At 44.5% G+C, this 21,858-nt stretch overlaps 1 protein-coding gene across 3 annotated transcripts in view; it reads right to left on the bottom strand.

Annotated features, from left to right (window-relative positions):
• Positions 1-318: 318 nt before the first annotated feature.
• DOK5 (docking protein 5) overlaps positions 319-21,858 on the bottom strand; it is a 43,168-nt gene continuing 21,628 nt past the window's right edge. Inside the window, exons 3-9 of one of the 3 annotated variants that reach the window (XM_017815344.1) lie at positions 13,089-13,203; positions 12,869-12,988; positions 11,968-12,157; positions 10,471-10,606; positions 4,622-4,684; positions 4,249-4,369; positions 319-966 (exon numbers count right to left, since the gene is read on the bottom strand). In XM_017815344.1, the coding sequence (XP_017670833.1) occupies positions 899-966; positions 4,249-4,369; positions 4,622-4,684; positions 10,471-10,606; positions 11,968-12,157; positions 12,869-12,988; positions 13,089-13,203 (813 nt within the window). In that variant the 3' untranslated portion in view covers positions 319-898. The remainder of the gene's footprint in view (positions 967-4,248; positions 4,370-4,621; positions 4,685-10,470; positions 10,607-11,967; positions 12,158-12,868; positions 12,989-13,088; positions 13,204-21,858) is intronic. The other 2 variants (XM_017815345.1, XM_017815346.1) reach the window with 2 other exon arrangements.

Raw genomic sequence — 21,858 nt, 5'->3', positions numbered from 1 at the left:
GACCATTTGGCACAGCAACAGCAATCAATTGTGCTATTTCTGAAAGTCTGTTTGCTGTTAAATTGAGATGAAGCTATGAAAGCAGTGTTTAACGTGGATCCTGTACAAAACAGAAAAAATCAACTTTCTGCCACAAAACATTTGTGGCATTGTGAGATTCCTGTTGAATCTCCTACTTTGCTTCCCTAGAACTCCCAACAAGTGATTGTGTGGCTTTGGATATCAAGGAAACCACTGTCCTTCCTTCTAGTGCCCTAATGCCTCCACAAGAGCTGTTTGTGATACTGCCAGTGACGACAAAAAACACTGCACCGCAAATTCAGTGGGACTTTTTTATTTTAAACGTTTACAGAGATGGAAATAAATACAGGAAAGAGAAGATAGAGAGGGTGCTTTTAAAAGAAATCAATCAAGTCTTCATCAGGCTTCAAACAAGAAAAATTGTATCCGAGAGCTGCTTAAAACTGGCCACCATTCCAAAGGGCAAGGATTAGGTTAACAATAATGTAAATAACTAAAGATAAGCATTGCCACAAACAAGGGTGACACAGCAGTGAACACACAGCTGTAAGAGACAAAAATGGGACCACACTACCACAGGAGAGTCTCATATATTTACAACATACCTATCATACAAAATCGTTTGGAAGTATTTAGGGAGTGGTTTCTTCTCTGTCCAACTGTAAGATATAAAAGATACACCAGAGGGTTTGTTGGGTTTGTTCCTCTCCCCAGTAATAGTTTCCGCTTTTGTCAAAGTTTAGGAAATCCTTGGTATTGCAAGAATCTCTCATCCATCCTGGACTTCTCCACATTTCCATCCTTATCATCACCATCACTGTCATCCACTGGGGCAGTTGGTCAGGAGACAAGAGTTTGTGAAGTTCTTTACAGTCTTTTATCGATGGTCTGACCTGTAGGTTGGAAAAGTGTCCGTGCGATGAAGCTTCACTGGGCTGGAAACATCTTCACCAAGTCAGATGTGAAAAAACAGACACAGTAAGACACAGGCACCTCAGTCAGTGTTTTACACAGGACTATATGAACTTCACAGAATTTTAATTAAACCTATCCCTGCTTCCTCTGCTGCTCCATCTCAGAAACATCTGCACTCAGATTTTCTTTACCATTTCCTTCAGAACAGAAATTTGTACAAAACAAATTAAGTTTTTTAAAGCTCTGAATTTGCATTTTAAATGAAAAATGCACTTTAGCTCCCAATATGAGCAGCAGATCTTTCCTGCACATTAGAAAAGAGGACAAGAACCAATTCAGAAATCACTAGCCCAGGTTGCTCCAAGCCCCGTCCAACCTGGCCTTGGACACTTATGGGGCAGCCACAGCTTCTTTGGGCAACCTGTGCCAGGGCCTCCCCACCCTCACAGGGAAGAATTGCTTCCCAATATCCCATCTAACCCTGCCCTCTGTCAGTGTGAAGCCATTCTCCCTTGTCCTGTCACTCCAGGTCTCCATCTTTCTTGTAGCTCCTTCAGGCACTGGAAGGCCACAATTAGGTCACCCCAGAGCCTTCTCTTCTGTAGGCTGAACAATCCCAATTCCCTCAGCCTTTCCCCATAGCAGAGGTGCTCCATCCCTCTGATCAACTTGGTGGCCCAGAATTTGGGAACCTGATCTAATTAGATACCACTGAAGAAGGAGCCCTGACTGCTGAGTAACATGAGGCCTTTAGTGTCTCTCCTAATTCCAACATTAGCTGCCCGACTGACTTATTCCACAAAGACTTTGACCCCCTTCTCATGACAACAGACTCTCCTAAGGATCCTCTTCTCCCAGTTTAGCAAGCAAAGCTAATTTTCTAAATATAAACCAAGTGGTTTGTGCCCATACAGTCTATTTGTCTTGTGTCAACTCTGAATTACTGTTTTAATAAAGGGCTCCACAGTAAGGCACAGCAAGCCCAGTGCACTGCCTGTGTCACGGGGCTGGAGCAGCCTTGTCCCCCTGTGCCACAGGCTGCCACCAGCAGCTCATCTTCCCATGCCCTAATTTATTGAACAAATCTGAACAGCCACGTTAAATGCTGCTTTTTTATTCATCCCTCCTCTGGTTAACTGAGGCTTTCCACGTGCTGCCTGCCCCCTCTAGTGTTGGAAAAAAGGAACAAGGAAAAATATCACCTTTCAGGGTTTTTTTGTTTGTTTGTTGTTTTGGTTTTTTGGGGTTTTTTTAGTTTTTTTTTCCTGAAAGCCAGAGGACCAGACTAGAATATGGCTACATGTGTCAGGGCTGTAATTTTTAATCGCAGATGGTGACATTCCATGTCGTGGAGGTGTTAAACTCCACAGGATTTATTTAAAAAAATAAAATAAGTACTTATAACCCACTATTCCTTGAGAAACTCCTGGAATATGAGAGGAGGGGAAAAAAGAAACGGAAAAAAGGACATGACTCTAAATGTTTTCCAAACCAGGAGGTTCAAAACTGTGATTTCTGAATGCTTGATGCTGGTAAATGCTGTGTCCATGTTAGTGCCAGAAAGCCCTGCCAGCTCCTGAGGTTTTCTGCTAAGCACAGGTCTACCTGTGGGGATTTCTGCAACAGGAATGGTCCTGGGTGCAGCACACATCAGCCCTGAAGGCCAGGGATGACAGAGAAACAACTCATATCTGATGGCCAAGCTGGGCTTCACTTTCTAATGGCCCAATGGTGAAGGGAAACTGCTTCAGTTCATCAATCCACCACGAGAAGCTGTGGTTGCCCCATCCCTGGAAGTGTCCAAGGCCAGGTTGGACAGGGCTTGGAGCAACCTGGGAGAGTGGAAGGTGTCCCTGCCTGTGGCAGGGGGTGGAATGAGATTATCTTTAAGGTCCCTTCCAATCCAGGCCATTTCATGATTCTAAGACTGTTATCATCCAAATGTTTAATCCAGCTCAGACTCTATTCCATCCATTATGGAAACAAGTTCTGGCAGGTTCTTGCTCCCTCCACTGAATACTCCAGGCTGCTGCATTCAATTAAGTGTTTAGCCTGTTTTCTGCTGGCTTTTCCAACACCCTGATCCTGACCCACAACTCACTGATACCAACTGCTGCACCAACATGAACTCAGCCAATCCATGGAGCTGACAGTGGAAGAGCGTGCTTGAAATACAAATGGGGTTTTGGTTGGAGTTTTTAATTCTGAAAACACACAGAACTACACAATGCTAACTTTGGTCTGAGCACCAGCAGCTCCTACTCCAGGTGCCTCTGGGGAAACCAGCACAAAGCATCAGTTACACACATGAGGTGCTGTGGTTTCCACTCTCTCAGGAGACTGAAGTTCAGATTCTAAACACTCTCTGAAACACTTGGAGGGCAGAGATGCTTCCCTGACAGCCTTCCTGCCTGCAGGAGCAGTGGGGTCCCTCCCACCCCATCCAGGCACTCAGGAACCACTAGATGTCCCTTGGTGACAGCAGAGGGACCACTGGGAGCATCCCTCCCTCTCTGCAGACCCAGGAGGTGCTCAGGCATGAGGGGACTGAACTGTGCTGCCCCTTGGACTGGTAGCAAGGAGGGGATTTGGAGAAGACACCTGCCCACTTCTGGGCCACACTGCACTGCACAGCGGCAGCACTGCAGCTGCTCAGAAAACAGTTTTCTAGAATTACTTATCATGGCCATTTCCTTTTAGTTTCCCTATTCCAGCTATTTTTGAGGATATATCCTCAAAAAGGACATATCCTCAAAAAGGATACGGCTGCATCACTCTTAGCAAGAGGCAGCCACCCAAAGGGGAGGGGAGCCAAATGGGTTTAAGTCTGGCAAAAAATCAGGTGCAGCTAAGGGTTTGGTGGTAGAAAGGATTAGGCACATTTGGTAACTGGCCATCCTGTAGAAATGGTCAGAAAACCTGTCAAATGAAGGATCCCACTCCAACAGGAAGTAAGAAGAGAACATACTGATGACAACCCCTGTGCCAAACTGTCCATCCCAACAAGGTTCTCTGAGTTCTCTATATATGTAAAACTCTCACATCAGCCTGGCTGTTGGTATTTCTCTCTTTGAGGGGAAAATGGGAGCACTTGCAGGGGGACAGGGTGGGGGGCACAGTGTGACTTCCCACAGCACTGAGCCTCGTGCCCCAGCTCAGAGCAGCATCACAGAGCCTCTGAGCACGTGAGAACGCGCCTTCTCTCCCTCAGCCCGACGGCAGTGGCTCAGCCTGAACGTCACCCTGCAGTGGGATGGACAGACAGGGCAGTGCCCCAGCAGTGCCAGGAGCTGTGCCCCGAGCCCCCCTTACCTTGCAGGCCGTAGAGCTGCCCCGTGCTGTGCTGCCGGGTGATGTGGTGCCAGTAGGCGCTGCGGGGCAGGGGCACCATGGCACTGAGGGACACGGCACGCTCGCTCAGCTTCAGCTGCAGCTGCAAAGGGACACGAAGGACACGGTCTGAAACAGCACCACCTCTGCCTGCAAGAAGTTCTAACAAAACAACCAGCACAGCCTCTCCCTCCCTCCCTCCCTCTGCCCCCTGCACAGTAGCAATGACTAACTGGTTAGTCTCCACGGCAGCAAGGACTAACTGGTTAGTCTCCACAGCAGCAAGGACTAACTGGTTAGTCTCTAATACACCATGGGTTAGGAGGCCACGCTGCTGTTTCACACCACAGCTCACCTTGGTGCTCCCCTGGTCCTGGGCAAGCCCTGCTTCCCCCGAGGGGAGTCCTAACCCAAGCAGCTGAAAGAGAAACTGGGGATCAGCAGAAGGCAGGGCAGTGCTGGTGTGTTCCCCCTTTGGCAGCACAGCCAGCAGAGGGTCTTCCCAGCTACACAAGCAACTTCCCAAAGCTAAATACAGCCCCAGCACACTGAGAACCTGACTGGATACGTCCCATGTGTAAGGACAAGTTGTTCTCCTTTGTTTTGAGGCATTTTCTATTCATCTCCCCTCTCCTACAGTTGAGGACCTTGCCAGCTGGATGGCACAGGAGTCCAACAGGAGATGGATAACTGCATCCTTCACCAAGATTCCTCAAATGAACAGCACATCCAAGTGTGCTCAGGAGGGCACGTGGGCTGCAGTGCACTGCTGGGAGCCCCATCCCACACTTCCCCCTGCATACAGGGCCTTCAGCTACATTTTCTTACATAATCACAGCCCCCTGTTATTTATACTGGATTTAACACAAAAATATATGAGAACTGACTACCTCAAGGCATTCTTATATGAATTCAATAAGATATATGTGCAAGCTGATAAAAATACTTGGATTTTATCATAAGCTTCAGAATAACCCTGAGATAAGCTCAGTTAAAGCCTGGTGCAAATAAAGCCAAGGTTGTGGGTTCAATCCCTGTGTGAGCCATTCACTTAAGAGCTGGACTTGATGATCCTTGTGGGCCCCTTCCAACTCAGAAAATATGTGAACTCTCTGAAAATACAGGTAAAATTCTCCTCCCGAAGCTCAGGGAAACACGATTCAAACATACCAAGGCTCAACTAGACTTTTCTAATTTTTGAAGACAGTTTTTTACAAAAGAGTAAGTTTTACATTTTAGTTTCACAAAACCAGAGGTGACAGCACTTTTTACAAGAAAATTAGTATATTTTGGAGCAAAAGCAAACAGGCAAAGCCAGCACAGAAAAGGGGTGAGGGCTGAGTGTATCCAAAGAGACCAATTTCCAAGTTATTCCAAAGTGCTTTCTACCTTCAGCCTCCTCTCTGTGCAGTGGACACCTGTGATGTGAAGGTAAAACTAAACCAAATCAAGCCCAGCTCAAGTCCTGCTCTGAAAACACCCACCTCCACATCAGCTGGATGTGAGTCACTGCACCAGGACCCACCTACACCATGTTCATCACAGTTCCTTTGCAGTGTCACCACACGCACACCTTGGCACCATGGAAACAAACAACCAGGGATCTTGTACAGGGAATACCAATCAGGGATGATGGCATTTCTCAGCTGTAGGTATCTCTTGTGGAGGTTTCATTTACTGGTGAGTTGGGACAGCGAGCTAAGGCAGTTCAAGCAATAGTTCAGCTGTCAGCAGGATTACAAAAACCAACAGGCTGGCTTGGGAGACAAAAAACCGGAGACACAGCCAGAGAAAGACTAAATAATGACACAGAAAAGGGCCTGAACTCAATCAGCAGGGGAAGAAGTTAAAAAGTCCAGAGCTGAAGATAAGAATTAGTGTGTTCTGTGCTGAATACACAGCGTCTCATCAAACCGCCTTGGCCTGCGAGCACCGGTGGCTCTAATGGTGATTGACTCCATTCCCACAATTAACCTACTGCATCTCTGTGGCAACACAATGAGGAGGGATAAGTTGCTAACGCCCTGGCTCTGTGCCACAGGAGCACCCAGAGCTGGGAGCAGGTCCCACAGCCAGCATTGACATGCTGGAGCACGTCTGGGCACAGGCTGGAGCCAGGCGGGACGTGCGGTTCCACACATCATTAACACAGTTAATAAACTGATAACCAGAGGGCACCAAATCTCCACCCTCACCCATTTCTGCTCAGAGGAGGAGGAGAACGAAGCTGAGCAGGGATCAGGATCCCCAGAGAGACTCAAACACAGCACCCTGCACATAAAGCAGGCAGCAAGTGATGCTCGGTCACGCTTAAACCCACACGGCAAAGATGGGAGGAGCTGTGAGGGACAACCCAAAGGCACCCCACAGCTCTGGATGCTGCAAGAGACCCATGGAGGAAGGGGATGGAGCAGCTCCCAGCCACTGTCAGGAGCAGCTAGGGAGCTGCTGCCCCACCTCTTGGCTTCTTGTCACCTGGATGGTGACACCAGCTCTGGGCCAAACACAGGGTGTTGGGTCTCAGAAGTCTTGGGGCTCGCAGAGGAAAGATTAAGTATTTTCTTTCTTGGATCCCACCTTAACAAATCGGCAAAATTGCATTAAAAATTACAAAAATTTAGAAAAAGTATTGAAAAAAAAAAAACCAAACCACAAAATCAGAAAAACCCCCCAAACAAACAAAAAAACCCCAAAAGCAAACAAAGAAAAAAATACTAATAAAAAGCCCCTGCACACCAGTGTTCTCTCAGGTTAGCTGTAAACATGGCTCCAAAAAGAAAGAAAAGAAAGATGATTTAAGATTTGTTGGGTTTGGTTGGTTTCCTCAGGCTGGACAACCTAATTTTCAAAGGTTTTGCAGGACAACTAGCACTTGAGGCAAACCTTCCTCTTGAAACCTCCCCCTTGGAGAAGACTGCACTTGCTGTGGTTTTGGGGAGGATTTTCTTCCCAGCAAATCGATCAAAATCAATTTGAACAATAATTGTTTAAGAAACATTTGCAAGTTCATTATAGGAAAACTACAGACTGGTCAAGTAATAGCAACAACTTCAGGCACTAAGGGGCATCAACATATTGCTGCTGTTTTGGCTACTCTCTGTCTTGCACTAATGGTAAATATTCTAGAAGTTAACTCTGAGTTAATTCTGAGTTAATTCTGAATTTCTGTGGAAGTGGCCAGAGCTAACAGAAGTTCCAGCCTGGACAGGGACACATCAGATGGAACAAGTGCAAAGTGTCCACTTCAAGAGGGAAGAAGAGTCAGGGAAGGCTGCAGGAAACTGGCTGAAAATCCGTTTCCATGAAGCACTGAGCTTTAGCTGCCAAGACTGGGAGCTTCACAGTTATTATTTCTTAGTGAGGTGTCAGGTTCTAATGTCTTTTTTAAAGCAACTTGAAGAGAGAGCGGTGAAGTCACAGCACTTGCTCCCATCAGTTTTCATGGCAACCAAATCCTCACGAAAATATAACCTGAAGAGGTATTTTCTTTCCATTGCCTGGCAAGGCTGAAGTGAAAGGAAAGAAACAGTTGGATGGGATGGGTTACCAAATGACCAGAATGGCTTCATGCATCACTAAGCAAAGCCAGCTCATTCTTGCCTTTAAAAGAGAAAAGGGAGAGAGCTGTGGATACACCCAGAAGGAAAACAAGTGACCTCCAGTTGTGGAAGTGTCCCAGGCTGGTGAGCACGTGCTCAGACCTGGGCATGAAGCAGCAGCACGTGTGAGGGTGAGGTTCTATCCCAGGAACTGCTTTGCACCCACTTCCCATCTCAGGAGCCAGAGCCAGCTCCAGTCACGCTCTGAACCATGTACTGGATGTGCAGGAGTGACTGCCAGGGAGGTGACAGACACATCAGAGCCCACGTTCTCAGCAGAACTTGGCAGCTTTATTTCACTCTGTCAGCATGGGATATTCAACTCTCTCTTTTCCTTTTTCTTGCACAGGCTGCAGGAACCCTCAGGTAGATTAATAAAGCCTTCCCCTCAGCCTTGGATAATCACTCCAGTGATATGGTAGTGGTCAGGATTCCAGGAGCAAACAGAAGACACTCAGCATAGACTTCATTTCTCACCACCACATCTCCTACTTTCTTCTTTTACTTACCCTTTCTGTAAATAACAACTCAAGCTTCACTAATACAAAGAATCCACACAGAGTAAATAAGCCTTGGAGACAGAAACAATACAGAAAGCTGAAGATTAAGTGCAAGCCTCTGAAATAAACTCCTTGTTGAGGTGTTCAAAAGAAGAAGAAAAATACAGGGGAAATCAATTAATTTGAACAAAGCGGTACTTTACAAATATTTTGTAATCAGCAAAATAAGCCATAGGAGTTCTACACTGATATAACAGCCCTCTGCCTAAATTTTTAAATCTGAATCCCAGACTTAGAATCTTGAACCCGAGAGAAGTCACCGAGCCTTAATGAGTATTTTGGAACCAGGCAACATTCCTATGGCAGGCTTGGGAAACTCATATTCAGGGGCACATGGACTCCTCTGAAACAATTGTATTCTGCTACTAAATTACAAGACTTTCAGCTCATCAGGAATATGTTGTTATTCCCTACTTAGGAATCTAGGATCTATAAAATTAGATTTAGGGATTGTGGTCATTCATTGAAAAAGCTTTGAGAGGTTGTGCAGCTGCTGCCTATTGAAATCTACAGCAGCTCTGCATCTGTGCAGTCTGTTGGCATTTGTAAGATTGGAACTTTACAGTGGAGCATCAGACATCATCTATTAAAGATGCTATTTCATAAATGCAAAGCCAACAAACATGAAATTGCCTTCACTGTTGCTTCAGAACTGATCCCTGCTGCTTGAAAATGAAGTTGTGCTCTCAACAGGTTACTTGATCACTTCTGATCCTGGTGGATACAAATGTTAGTTAGTTATGCTGACCTAGCCTAGGTTAATTTTAATCTGCTTAATTTAGTCACTGTTGAGCACTTATATCATCTAACAATCTGTCTCAGTTTTGGATATTTTTGAACTCGAACTCCTTTCGTTAATTAGAACTAAAAGGTTCTTGGTTTTAAAAAAAAGCCAAACCCAGCAAAGATTGTGGAAGAACAAAAGGATGCCAAGTACTTAAGACAGTTTGTTCCCTTCTCCATCCCCTCAACATCCACTCTCATCTTCACTAAAATTTTCACAGTAATAATGGCATTTTCTGTTTCATCCCAGCTGGTTCATCCAGTTAATACTGGGATAATTCATTACTACAACTTATCCCTGAAACTAAGACAGTAGAATTACTGAAAGGATTAGACATGGATAACAGCAGTGCTTATGTTTACAGCAAAGGAAAGAAGAAAGACTTGTTGCAGATTACTACTGCTTGGAATAGAGATGTTGTTTATAGCCAAGTTCTTCCACAGTTGTCCTTTCTGTGCATTCTATATATTCCAGAAAACCTCTTATCTTCAGGATACTAATTTTGCTGCCAGAGTCACCCTGTGAGTCCTGGAGTGCAGAGACCAATTGAGAAATGAGATAAACAAAACACTTCTTCTCACTCTACAGGATTCATAAGCAAACAAAAAATTAAATTAGAAGTTAATAAGACCTTGAAACAGATTAGGTGCAAGTCCCACAAAACTGCCTTCCTTAGACATAAAGCTTTTGGAGATCCCTCACTATCTTTTTTGTTAGTTTTGCATCTTCCACTTCTATATTTCCTACCAGCCATGTGTGTCATAAACCAAGTTTTAGATACAAAAAGCACTTGTGGAAAACAGATGTTCACTGAGAAATCAGACAAACACCTAGTCCTCTCCATGGTTTAATGTGAACCATATGACTCCCCCAAATCTTCAGTGTAGCCACCAATTAGGAAATGGAAAACTGAGCACGAGCCACAACATTTTGCAAATAGACTGGTGAGAAATGCTTCCAACCAAACTCATGATGCTGATTCATCAAAGGAAACTAATGAAAATGTGCATTTATCTCAGTATCAATTCACACTTATTGACAGCTTTACAAACACGAAGATCGAGGACTGAAAGTTTCCCTCTTGTTTTGATTCTTGAAAGGGAATTGCAGTTATACATATTACCCTACAGTTTATAATCAAGCAGAATTTAATAAGAGCAATAATCAGAATCCTTAAATCAAAACTTAAAATCCCACCGAAGACACATATTGGTGGTTGGATATTCCAGCCTGGAATACCAGGCCTAACAAGCAGCCGTACCATGGAATTTTTCACACTCTGCAGCAAACGCTCGTGTTGTTCTGCTATGGCCAAAGCAGCTGAGTGAACCTTCTGATAGATTGCTTCCCCATCCCTGGTCTGAAAGATGAACAGTCCTTCTCCTGTGTCACACATCCTGCCAAAGCAAGAGCAGAAGGGATCCAGGTGTGAGATGGAAGTTTACAGGTCGTCATGAACAAGCAAAATTTTCCGGTGCTGCTCTAGAAGTGTCACTGCACAGGCAGTGAGAAACAACGGTGGCTGAAATAGGGAACAAAGTTATTTGACAGTCTTTGCCCCTGGTTCTTAGCAGCCCTGGTCCAATCTCACTGTTTCAGGCCATATTTGTGTTGTCCCAGCCAGGGACTCAGCTCAGCACTGCTGATCTATCACAAGCTCTGGAGAGTTCACACACCAGACCCAGATTTTTTATATTTAGACTCCATCTAGAATCTGTGCCAGGTAAGATTAATTTGTCTTTCCCCTTCAGACTTTTAACACTGCCAGTAATGAGTTTTGCACAGCTTTATCTTCCACTTGAAACAATAAATACAAATCCTCTGCGTCCCAATTGCATTGTCCTGATGCATTATCAGCTAAATGAAAATGTATTCCTTCCCCTCCCCAAGAGGGCTAAATCCTGCATAATATGGAGGATGGAAATCCAAATGCCTTTTCCCTGCTCAGATAAGTTAATTGTACGATCTGTTTCTCTTTTACTATTGTAATTCTTTAATGTGCTGATGTAAAATAAAGCATCCATATCCCCTGAGAATTATTTGATAGTTGAGTTCAACAACCCCAGTGCTCCAGCTCCAGCCAAAGTCTTCAGCTCATTACAACAGAGCTGCAGGAGCAATACAGAACATCTCTAAACCAAGGAATTGCATTTCACATTTCTTATAAATCCATTTGTTGAAAAACAAACAAACAAACAAACAAACAAACAAAAATCAGTGGAAAACAGGAGTTCCTTCTCCTTTAGTTTGCTTTTGGGAAACAACTTGGCACTCCCTGCCCTCAAGACCAAACTCCACTTCTCCTGGTACAGACCCCTTAACTCTGTGCCCTCGCCTGGTACAGACCCCGTAACTCTCTGCCCAAAGGTCCACAGTGTACAAATTCTGGAAGGATGTTCACCTCTTCTTCCCAGATCTGTCCCTCCAGTTCTCTGGCTCATATACTGCTTTATTTAAGTATAACTCTATACAGTAACATCCAACACTGTCCCCCTCCACCCTGCCATCCCCTGGGATACCTCAGCTCTCCCACACCCACCCTCAGGCACATTTATTTGGCAGCTGCTTCCATCCAACCAGGATTAAGATGGTTTTTGTTTGGTTTTATATTTGTTTCAGTATTTTTTTGGTTTTTTAGGAGCGGGTCCAGACTGGTCTCTGGCTGAAGGTCAACACCTTTCAGAAGTGGCCCAGAGAACCACCCAGCAGCACCAGGAAATAAAAGCAATATATAATAATAAAATAAACCCAGACCTACCTCCCTGCTTCAAAGGTGAACCACGAGGGGTCCCGCCCGTAGCGTCGGAGGGCACTTAATGGCCAAGAGACGAGTTTAACTCTGGGATTCTGGATGTCCCAAAGACAGATATTCTCAAATGTTATCTGCAAGGTACATTCCCCATGCACATCTAAATTAGGGGATGGCATCAAATACACATTGAATCTCTCTGGGAGAAAAACAAAAGGTTAGTCTAAAATCCCTGCCCGTTACATGTGCAAGTCATTCAAGGAATTTCCTATTTTCCAGCTCTAATACATGATCTTATTTCCACTTAGAACAACTAATTCAGAAACAAAGACTCAGTTCCTTCCAGTACTCAATGAACTGCAGGCTTGGGGCAGTCAGAATGCTGCACTCAAACATTTGTGCTTTCAGAGCCTGAAGAGATCTGCACCAGCACAATCCTGATATTTGCAAACAACTACTAAAATTGTGTGCAGTAATAAATACATTGCTTGTGCAGGTAATTAGTTAATTTGTATAGGAAAGTGAAGTAGCCATGGGCTCAAGTTTTGCATGCAATTACTATTATTTATTATTTTCTTTACAATGCTGCCAAAGTGCCTCCATCACTGACATCATACAAGAAAACACACAACAAAAGACAGTTCCCATCTCCAAGAGCAACTAACTTGTCTGAGAAAGAAAAGTGCTGCTCCAAAATAATTCTAGTTACCTTACTTATTATCTCTGGCAGCAATTAAAAACAGTAGTCAAAAAATAACCCCTCAAACAAACAAAACCAACCCCCCCTAAAACCGGAAGGAGGGCTTGGAAAAGCAATTTGTTCCTATTTATTTCTAATATCCACATGTACAGTTCAAAACTTTAAAATAATGCCATTAAAAGGTGAAAAGGTCAACATTTATGTACCTACCACTCTGCTCCCTCTCTACTCCAGATGCCAACAAGTCAGGCTCTCCAAGGCTAATGTCATTAATCCGTGTTCCAAGACACTCCATCTGCAGCACCTTGCACCACTCATCTGCCTCAAGTTCTGTATAAATGCCCAAAAATCTGTGTGTAGGTATATAATAATTTATAATTCCACGATTAATGCTCTTATGTTTTCTAATGTGTGTTACCATTTCACCCACCTGACTCACAAGCAAAGGTTTTGGAGGTGTCATCACTGAAATAAATCCCCACAGCGTGTTTCTTTGTGCTTTTTGGCATCCTTAATATATTCTTCACATTGTTGAGCTCCGTGACCTGAAAAAGCACAATTTGGAATTTTAATTAGGAGCTTGAAAAGAGATATATCCATTATTGACTGGGCAAGGAGAGGAGAGAATTATATCATGATGGAAAGGAGAGAGAAAAGGTGAGACAGCACGAACAGGCCTGTGATTGCTCTTAAAGAAAGGCAGCCTTGGCAGGAATCACCTCAGACATTCCCACTGAAGACCCTGGAATATGAAGCAGCCACGTCCTACAGCCTCTCCTGTCTGCACATGAGCTTCAGTGTGACACCATCCCAGCAGAATTTTAGCCAAGAGGTGGAATCAAAGCTCCCTCCAGTCTGAGAAATATTGACATGAAGGGCATGAGAAAGACCAGCCTGATGCAGCAGAAGCAAAGAGAGGTGAAGATGAAAATCTAAAGGATTCACCCATTTGGAGGGGCAAGTTCTAGTACAGCTTTCATCGTGGAGGACAAAGCTGTAGAATGGTGAAAGCTGCTCTCTAAATTATTGTTTGATGGAAAGTTGAGGATTTGTTAGAATGGTCCATTTAAAACAAAAAAAAAAAATCAGTTTTAGTTATTAGAAAGTGGTTCAGATTTAAAGATTCGGACTTGTAAACAAAGATTTCTGTTGCCAAATACTGTTTGGAAAAACAGCTTTCATACCTCAAATAAATAAACATGGATCTGTTACCTTGTATACAGCTTTGGTAAATACACACCAGGTGCCTTTATGTTTGTAACATGCACTTTTCACCCTCCCAACCCACAAACAATGCTCTTAAATTTGACTGAGGAGGAATTCTTCGTTATTTAAAATAATTTTAATGTAAAGGCTAACACCCAACAAGGGAATCAGGAAGTTTCATTTAAATAGTCATTATCAGAAAATATTTCACTGATTCTTTTACACAGTAAGGGTTGGGGGGAGAGAGAGAAAGGGGGATAATTTAGCAGAGTTGTGCAACCCAACAACTTCACTCCTTTGGTTTGTTGGTTCTGTGGACTAGTTTCATATCCAGCTCTAACTCTAAACAAAGAAACCACAGCAATTGTCTTATAAATAAGACACAGGAATTATAAAGTTATCAGTGCTGAAGGTTTCGGCAACAAAAAACCCTCCTCTAGAGCATCCTGGGGTCAACCAGCATTTCATCCTAAGGCACTTTCTTCTTGGAGTCAATTTATATGCCCAGCCCCTTCGAGCAGCAGAGAACTGACAGCCAAAAATCACACTTCCAAGCAAGACCCCTGAAAAAGGGATTCTTACTGGGAATGGAAGGAACAAAGAGCAGCTCATGGGGAACATTTCTCCAAAATAAAAATAAATGACAGATCCAACGGCAGGAAACTCATTTTATGGGCAGAAGCAGAAGGACATAATGGAAGGAACAGCCCATGGGGAACACACCAAACCTTCTGCAGAGCTGCCAAATTTAGAACTCAGGTTTTTAGAGCCTGCAGGTTGAAGATTTTGAGAAGTGTCAAAACAGAGACTTCCTAATTGTGCTTAATTTTGCAAGAGGATTTTTTGCTCTTCCAGAAAATCCTATGATGGGAGCACATCCCCCAGTGCTAACCAGACACCGACAAACTCCTTGCTAAATATGATAAATCTGTCATAACCTATTCCCACCGTGCTCAGTACACGACAGGTCAAGCACAAATTGCCAGCTGCCAAGCTCCAATATATTTGTCTCAGATGCCAAGAAAGGATTCAAATTGAAGAGGAAATAAAGAACCAGACTTTTTCATTCGGGACAGCAACTACCTTGACATTTAGACTGAGCACATTTACATTTCCTGCAAGGGAATGTGCTAATGAAGCTTTGTACCTTCGACTATCAAAGTCAGCAGAATGTAGTCTTACATTTTGGAAATGAATCATTTACCTACCTTGGATTTTAGCTAATGGAAAGCTCCATTCTGAAAATTAGGCACATCACACTCCTACTGCTGGATATCCCACTGTCTCCAGCACAATGAATCCTGAGGATGCTGACAGGGCTCAGTGTGATCAGGAAAGGTTTGCACTGGTCAGAAAATAGGGAATTGCCTCTCTGTGCTGGCTCAGGAGCCAAAAGCACTTTCAGCAGTGTCAGAGGCACCAAGTGAACCCCATCAGCCCTGGGCTGGGAGATATCCCACATCCCCAGTGAGGGAGGTGGGATAATGAAGGGACTTAGGACAGAGCTTTAAAAACACATTAAATAAAATAATTCACAAAGAGGCTCCTGCACAGGGGTGGGAAAGGAAAATAACCCACCCAAACAGAATCACTGCTGCCCCTGTGTGCAGCCTGAGCCAGGCACCTCCAGCCCACATGGGAGCACATTCATCCTGCTGGGAGCAAGAGAAGGACAAGATTAAAGCATTTGCTTTGTCTGCCCTGCACTACAGACACTCCTGATCACTGTTTCTCTTACTGTGACTCCAGCCTCATACCTTTTCCCTTCACCACTCCCAGTATCCCTAAGATCACAACCCCCAAGTTGACGTGTTTTATTCTCCCTAGGGCTGTGAGCTGCAATTCCTGCCCTATCTCCTTACATGAGCCCTGGCACAGAGCATCCACCACCCATTTTCTCTCATTTCTGTACCACTGGAGACATTCTGGACTTTCCAGTCTCTGCACTCCAACCTCCAGCTCATCCCTGCCCACCCAGGGGCTCCCAGCCTTGCACACCGCACGTCACATCCACCTTGCAGCTCTCCCAGGACTGTGTCAGCTCTGAATCCAGCCATGGGGAATGAGATTTGCTCTTGCCATACCTCAGATACCAGGATCTCCCTCCAGGAGAGCAAAAGCCCTGGCTTACAGCCTGGTCAAAGGAAAGGGCACATGATTTCACCCCCTGGGTGACATCTGAAATCAACAGTATTATGTCATTAATGTCACTGATCATCAAATCCTTTGCAATTCATGTTTTAGCTGCGAACTGGGGGAGAAAAAGAAAGGCTATTTATATTTGGAGAAATCTAGCTACACCATTTGGCAGCTCCTGAGTTATTTTGTGCTGCACTGACTGCCTGAGAGCTCTTGTATAATGGCATTTCACAGGGCACAGCCTCAAAGCCTTCACATGCATCTCAAGGCTTCCTGGTGGCTTCTGTTGAGCTGCACAAGATGCCACCAAAGCATCTCCCTTTGGAGGGAGACAGCCAGGCAGCCCCTGTTGTGACCCCTGACCCAGGTCCAAACGTCTGCAGCAAAATGCACATGCTCTGGGCTCCTCCCAGAGAGTTCCAGACTAAGGCTTCCTTCAGCACCAGGCACAATGGACAAAACCTGGCACTCTGGGCCTCTCTCTGAGGCCGGTGGCACAAGTGGTACCCTGCACAAGAGTCCCCAGAACCCAGCTTTCATACCTTCTGTCCTGGGCACAACCTTGTGGCACCTGATTTTTATGTCTGGCAAAACACTCAATAAGCACCTGCCCTCTCTTCTTTTGGGGGTTGAAGCTGCCTTCACCTCTCAGAGGCCCAGAGATGCTCTCCACTTTGCTAATGGCTCTTCTGGCAAGATTCAGCTTTAGCCAAGAAGCAATTCCTGCAGGAAGGCTCCAAGTCACACCTGCACCCCTGAGGGAGATGTCACCTAAAGATCACAATATTTGACCTGCTCTGTCACCCACAAGGGGCTCCAAAACACCCTTGTTATCCCAGATGACTAAACAGCCTCCCTGTTGCTCACCCTTGAGCAACAGATGGTTCCAATTGTCTGGCACATTCGCACCCAATTCACACCGAGGAAGTGACAGGCTGCAAACACCCCCTCACCAGCTCTTGGAAAGGAGTCAGGAGCAGGCATCAAACACCTGCAAATATCTCAGGCTCGAGTTTTCTTCTTCTTCTTTTTTTTTTTTTTGCATTTTTAAATAACTCTCCTCCTGCCAGGCTCTCGCAAAAGAAGTGTTTTCATGATTAGTTCAATTCATGTAGGTTTTATTTACAAGAGATTAGCAAATAATGTATATTTATCAACATAATTCTAAAATTCTAAACCACAAATATCAGATCTGAGACAGTGTTAACAGAGAAATCACAAGAAGAATGTTTTGTAAGGGGTTAAAGACCCCCTTTTGCATACTTGCCCCCTCCTCTTTACTCTCAAGCCTCCTTTACATTAGGCTGACAATCCATAGAATTGAAATACATTTCATTAGATTAAAAACTAAAATGCTTGCAGAGATGTGTGGTAAGAGAGTTCTGAACCAGGAACAGGGATTCATCATTCTCTTCCCAGCTGACAGAACAAGCAGACAGAGCTTCACCCTGACAGATGCACTCAGACAAAATTCTTCCATCTCTCCCATTCCCTTCAAAAACATGCCAAACACACAGTTTACTAAAAACGATCTTTAGCATTCAAGCAATTGTTTGAATTAGTGCATAATTCTCAAATATGGGGAGCCTTTCAGAACACAACACAAGGGAGTATATTTATTGCCTACACACCTGTCATACTACTGGTTCTCACGTACCCTGGGTTTTAATCTTAATTAAGGACTCTGGTTCTGTCTTGGCTTACTGAAAATTGCCCCCATGATGAGTATACATCTAACATTTCCCAGGACACCCCAGGGGAACATTTAATGCAAAATGGTACTGCTCAGTTCTGCTTATAAGATTTGCCTGCACATATCTAACTTACTAATATGAATACCATGCTAAAATTTTATATTGAATCACAGAACGGTTTGTGGAAGTGATCTTAAAGATCATCTCATTCCACCTCCTGTCATGGGCAGAGACACCTTCCATTATCCCAGGTTGCTCCAAGCCCTGTCCAACCTGGCCTGGGACACTCCCAGGGATGGGGCGGCCACAGCTTCTTTGGGCAACCTGTGCCAGGGCCTCCCCACCCTCACAGCCAAGAATTCCTTCCCAGTATCCCATCTAACCCTACTCTTTGTCAGTGTGAAGCCATTCTCTCTTGTCCTGTCACTCCAGGCCCTTGGAAATAGTCTCTCTCCATCTTTCCTGGAGCTCCCTCAGGCACTGGAAGGCCACCATTAGGTCACCCCAGAGACTTCTCCTCTCCAGGCTGATCAATCCCAATTCTCTCAGCCTTCCCTCCCAGCAGAGCTGCTCCATCCCTCTGATCATCTTGGTGCCTCCTCTGGACTCACTCCAACAGCTCCACATCCTTCCCCAGAGCTGGAGGCAGCTCTGCAGGAGGGGTCTCACCTGAGCGAGGCAGAGGGGCTCAATCACCTCCCTTGACCTGTTGGCTTTAATATATTTATTAAAACATATATATGTGTGTGTGTATTTGTATATATGTATATATATATAAATAAAATGTACAGCCATACCTATATCTCCATTTCTTCAGTGGGAAAAACCATCAGCTGTGAGTTCTCCCTTGCTCACACACAGAACTGCACACACTGCCCAGAACCCCAACACTGGTTTGGAAATGAAAGAAAACTCCAAGAAATCAATGCCAGGAACAACCACCAGATTTAGAAATTCAATTTTTCCACCACCCTCAGAGGCTGCTCCTTCCCTCACAGGCACAAGGTTTGTCCTTCCATATGGAAGGACATGAACCTGCCCCACAGCCTCGCCATGAACCTCTTGGCATTAGAGTGAAGACACCAAAATCTCCTGACAAGTTACTTTAATTCTTTTAAAGCCTTGAACTTGACACTTCATTCATAGCTAAGCTGTGGCATTCATTAAAAGAAATGTTGAACAGCCAGTTATTAGCAGAGTGGTCATACTTTAAACACTTCATTTGCTACTGATACAGTTTTGCCTGGAAAACAGTTACAAATTACAGAATTCAATTTTCCAAATGGATTATTCCATAACTAGACAGAAAGACTGGTTAAATTACTTCTGCTGTTTCAAGGCAAGATTAATACAATCGGATTAAAACTTAGATCCCCTCAAGGAACTGGTGTATTCCTGTCAGCACTACGCAATTAGTTGGGTTTGTATTGGAATATTAAGGATTCTTCTGGTACATTGCAAAGTCAAAAAAGTAACCTGGAGACATTAGAATTTCTTCCTTTCTCCAGTATTGTTAAAGCATGTGGCAATTTATGATTGCTTATTTACATTTAACAAGTGAAAACTAGAGAGTTACCTGAAAGGCAACTCTCTGCATAGATTTTGTAGCCTAGGTGCTAATTATTTTCTCTCCCTTGTGGGACCCAATGAATTAAGTGGGCAATTTGCTTTGTGTATGCAAATTCCCAGTTCTCCTCATAAGCTACAGATGACTGTTCTCAGACAACCTGTATTTTAGGACACGGCAATCTTTCCACTTTTAAAAAAAACAGAACAAAATTAGAAAGTATTTAAAGGTCAATATTACACCAAAAAAGAAAAAAAAGGTACTTTGTTTCTGTTTTAACTCTTCCAGTGGTGAGGATGTCCAAGTTCAGGCCCTGGTGCAGGGCTGCAGACAAGGATACATCCATCAAATGCAAATCAACTGGACTCTCCAAAATACCACTGAGACGCCTCAGAAACACTTCTGGGGATCCAGAATTCAGATGGATAAAGACAAGGCCTTGATGGATCGAGGTGCCAAGGAGCTGCTGGATCATCTTAGCCCAGTGACTGGTACCACCATGGTGCCACCAGCCCCAGTGCTCCAGTCAGCCTCTTTCTACTGATAAATCAAAGGAACATTTGCACTTTAATCCATCATAAGAAAAAAAAAAATAGTAGCAGAATGAAACACTTCAGTGAAGGAGGCAGGTGCTACTGAAAAATTAGCTCCATTCATCATTTTCCTTTTTCTACCCTTTACAGTTTTATGATGGATTAAACCTCTCCCGAGATCGATGGGGTGAGCAAGGGCTCCTCAGTTTTCCAGATTTGATGCTGCTTTCAACAGCATTTGAGAATCACTTCAGAACCCAGGTAGGAAGTTAATGACCATTATTTCTGAAACACTGGTAATCTGTAGGTGAGGTTTTCCTCCTACAGCATCATCTTTCAGAACTGAACCACGTTAACCCTCAGTTTCATTAGCACAAGTTTATGGCACGGTGACACTTGACACGTTAACAGGACTGGCTGGGCTTCTCATTTGCAGGATTAACTTCATTGTCACAGACAGTGACAGCAGTCTCTGTCCAGGAGTGACAGAATGAGAGTTGTCACAGCAAAGCCTCTCCACACCATGGAGCTGTTATCACAACAGCTGCTCTGGCTGACAAAACGTGTATCAAAAGAGCAGTGACTATCCCAGACCTGTGGATGATGCCTTGATACCATCAAAAGCAGGTGACAAGTAGTGATAGCTGAAGGTTCTGCTATATTCAGTTATTTGTTGGCGGTTTTATTAATAATTAACTATGTTTTTTATCAGGATCAGTTCATCCACAGAGGGGTACAGAGCAGCACTGACATGTTCTCTTTTTTCAGCAGCTCATATTTAACACTGTTAGAAGCTGCATCATTCACCACCTTAGAATTTCACACGTTTACAAGGCTTATTTAAAAAAGAAACTCATTTTTATCCACCTGTGCTCTTTGTAAGCGAACACATTTTGCCCAGAAAATGCTGTTTAATATTCATTAGCTCCCCTTCAGCGAGGTTTGTTAAAAATAAACGGGGACCTGTCTGCTTGGAGAGCTGATGATTTTACAACTAGAAGGCAGCCTTTCCATCACAGGGAACAAATAGGGACACTGCAGAGCTCCAGAGTCACTGCAGAAGGGACACCCCACTGCCCCAGGCAATCTCATCTCAACCTCCCCACAGCACTGAGGCATCATTCCAGTGTGGCCAAGAGGGGCAATAAACATGGAGAACAAATGCCAATGGCAACATTCCCAGGGCAGAGATCGCTGTCCAGCCTCTCAAGCACATCCACAGCATCCAGGCCACCTGGATGCTGGGAAGAGAGATCCTTCTGGATTACACAGCAGGATTACAGGCTCCCCTGGCAGAAACCTCAGCAATTACCCTGTAATTTGGGTCTATGTACCTGGGCCCTGAAGCAGAGAGAGGGTCAGGGGAAGGGGTGATTGGAGTTGGCAGCTCAGCCAGACACCAAAAAAACATCAAAGCTCAGACTGATCATCTGGGGTATATCCAGCTTTAGACTCAGACCCCAGTTGCCTCACATGACCCCCAAAGGAGACTTAGGATACAATCTACCAGTTCCCCCTGCTGGAACCAGCACTGTCAGGAACACTCACTCCATGCTGTGCTTTACTCCTCCAAAAGGTAAACATTTCTGTGCCCACTTCCCCTCGAGACATTTGGGTTCAGATCTTCTTCCTGCCTGAAATAACCCCTAGATTTTGGTGAGTCACTGCCACAGGTTGCCCAGAGAAGCTGGGGCTGCCCCATCCCTGAAAGTGTCCAAGGCCAGGTTGGATGGGGCTTGGAGCAACCTGGGATAGTGGAAGGTGTTTCTGCCCATGGCAGAACTGGATGATCTGTGTATTTGGGCTTAATTACATGCTGCTATTTTTTGGTCTGTGTTTGGCACAGCCACTTGTGAGAATCTGTTCTTTTCCTGCCAAGTTATGAGGAAACAAGCACTGATAAACGAGAACTTAGTCCTGGAAGGAAGTATTTTGTATGAACTATAATCAGTTAGTACCTCACTATTGGCTGATGGCCCTTCAAGGGCATTTGAAGGAGAAAGTGGAGGATGATGAAGTAAGCCCCCAGACTCATTCAGGAAAGACCCCCTGAGGTGCAGC

The sequence above is a fragment of the Lepidothrix coronata genome, unplaced genomic scaffold, assembly GCF_001604755.1.
Source record: "Lepidothrix coronata isolate B3197 unplaced genomic scaffold, Lepidothrix_coronata-1.0 Scaffold49, whole genome shotgun sequence".
Taxonomy (NCBI): domain Eukaryota; kingdom Metazoa; phylum Chordata; class Aves; order Passeriformes; family Pipridae; genus Lepidothrix; species Lepidothrix coronata.
Note: the sequence above shows the minus strand (reverse complement) of the source record. Positions and strands in the feature narration are given on the sequence as shown.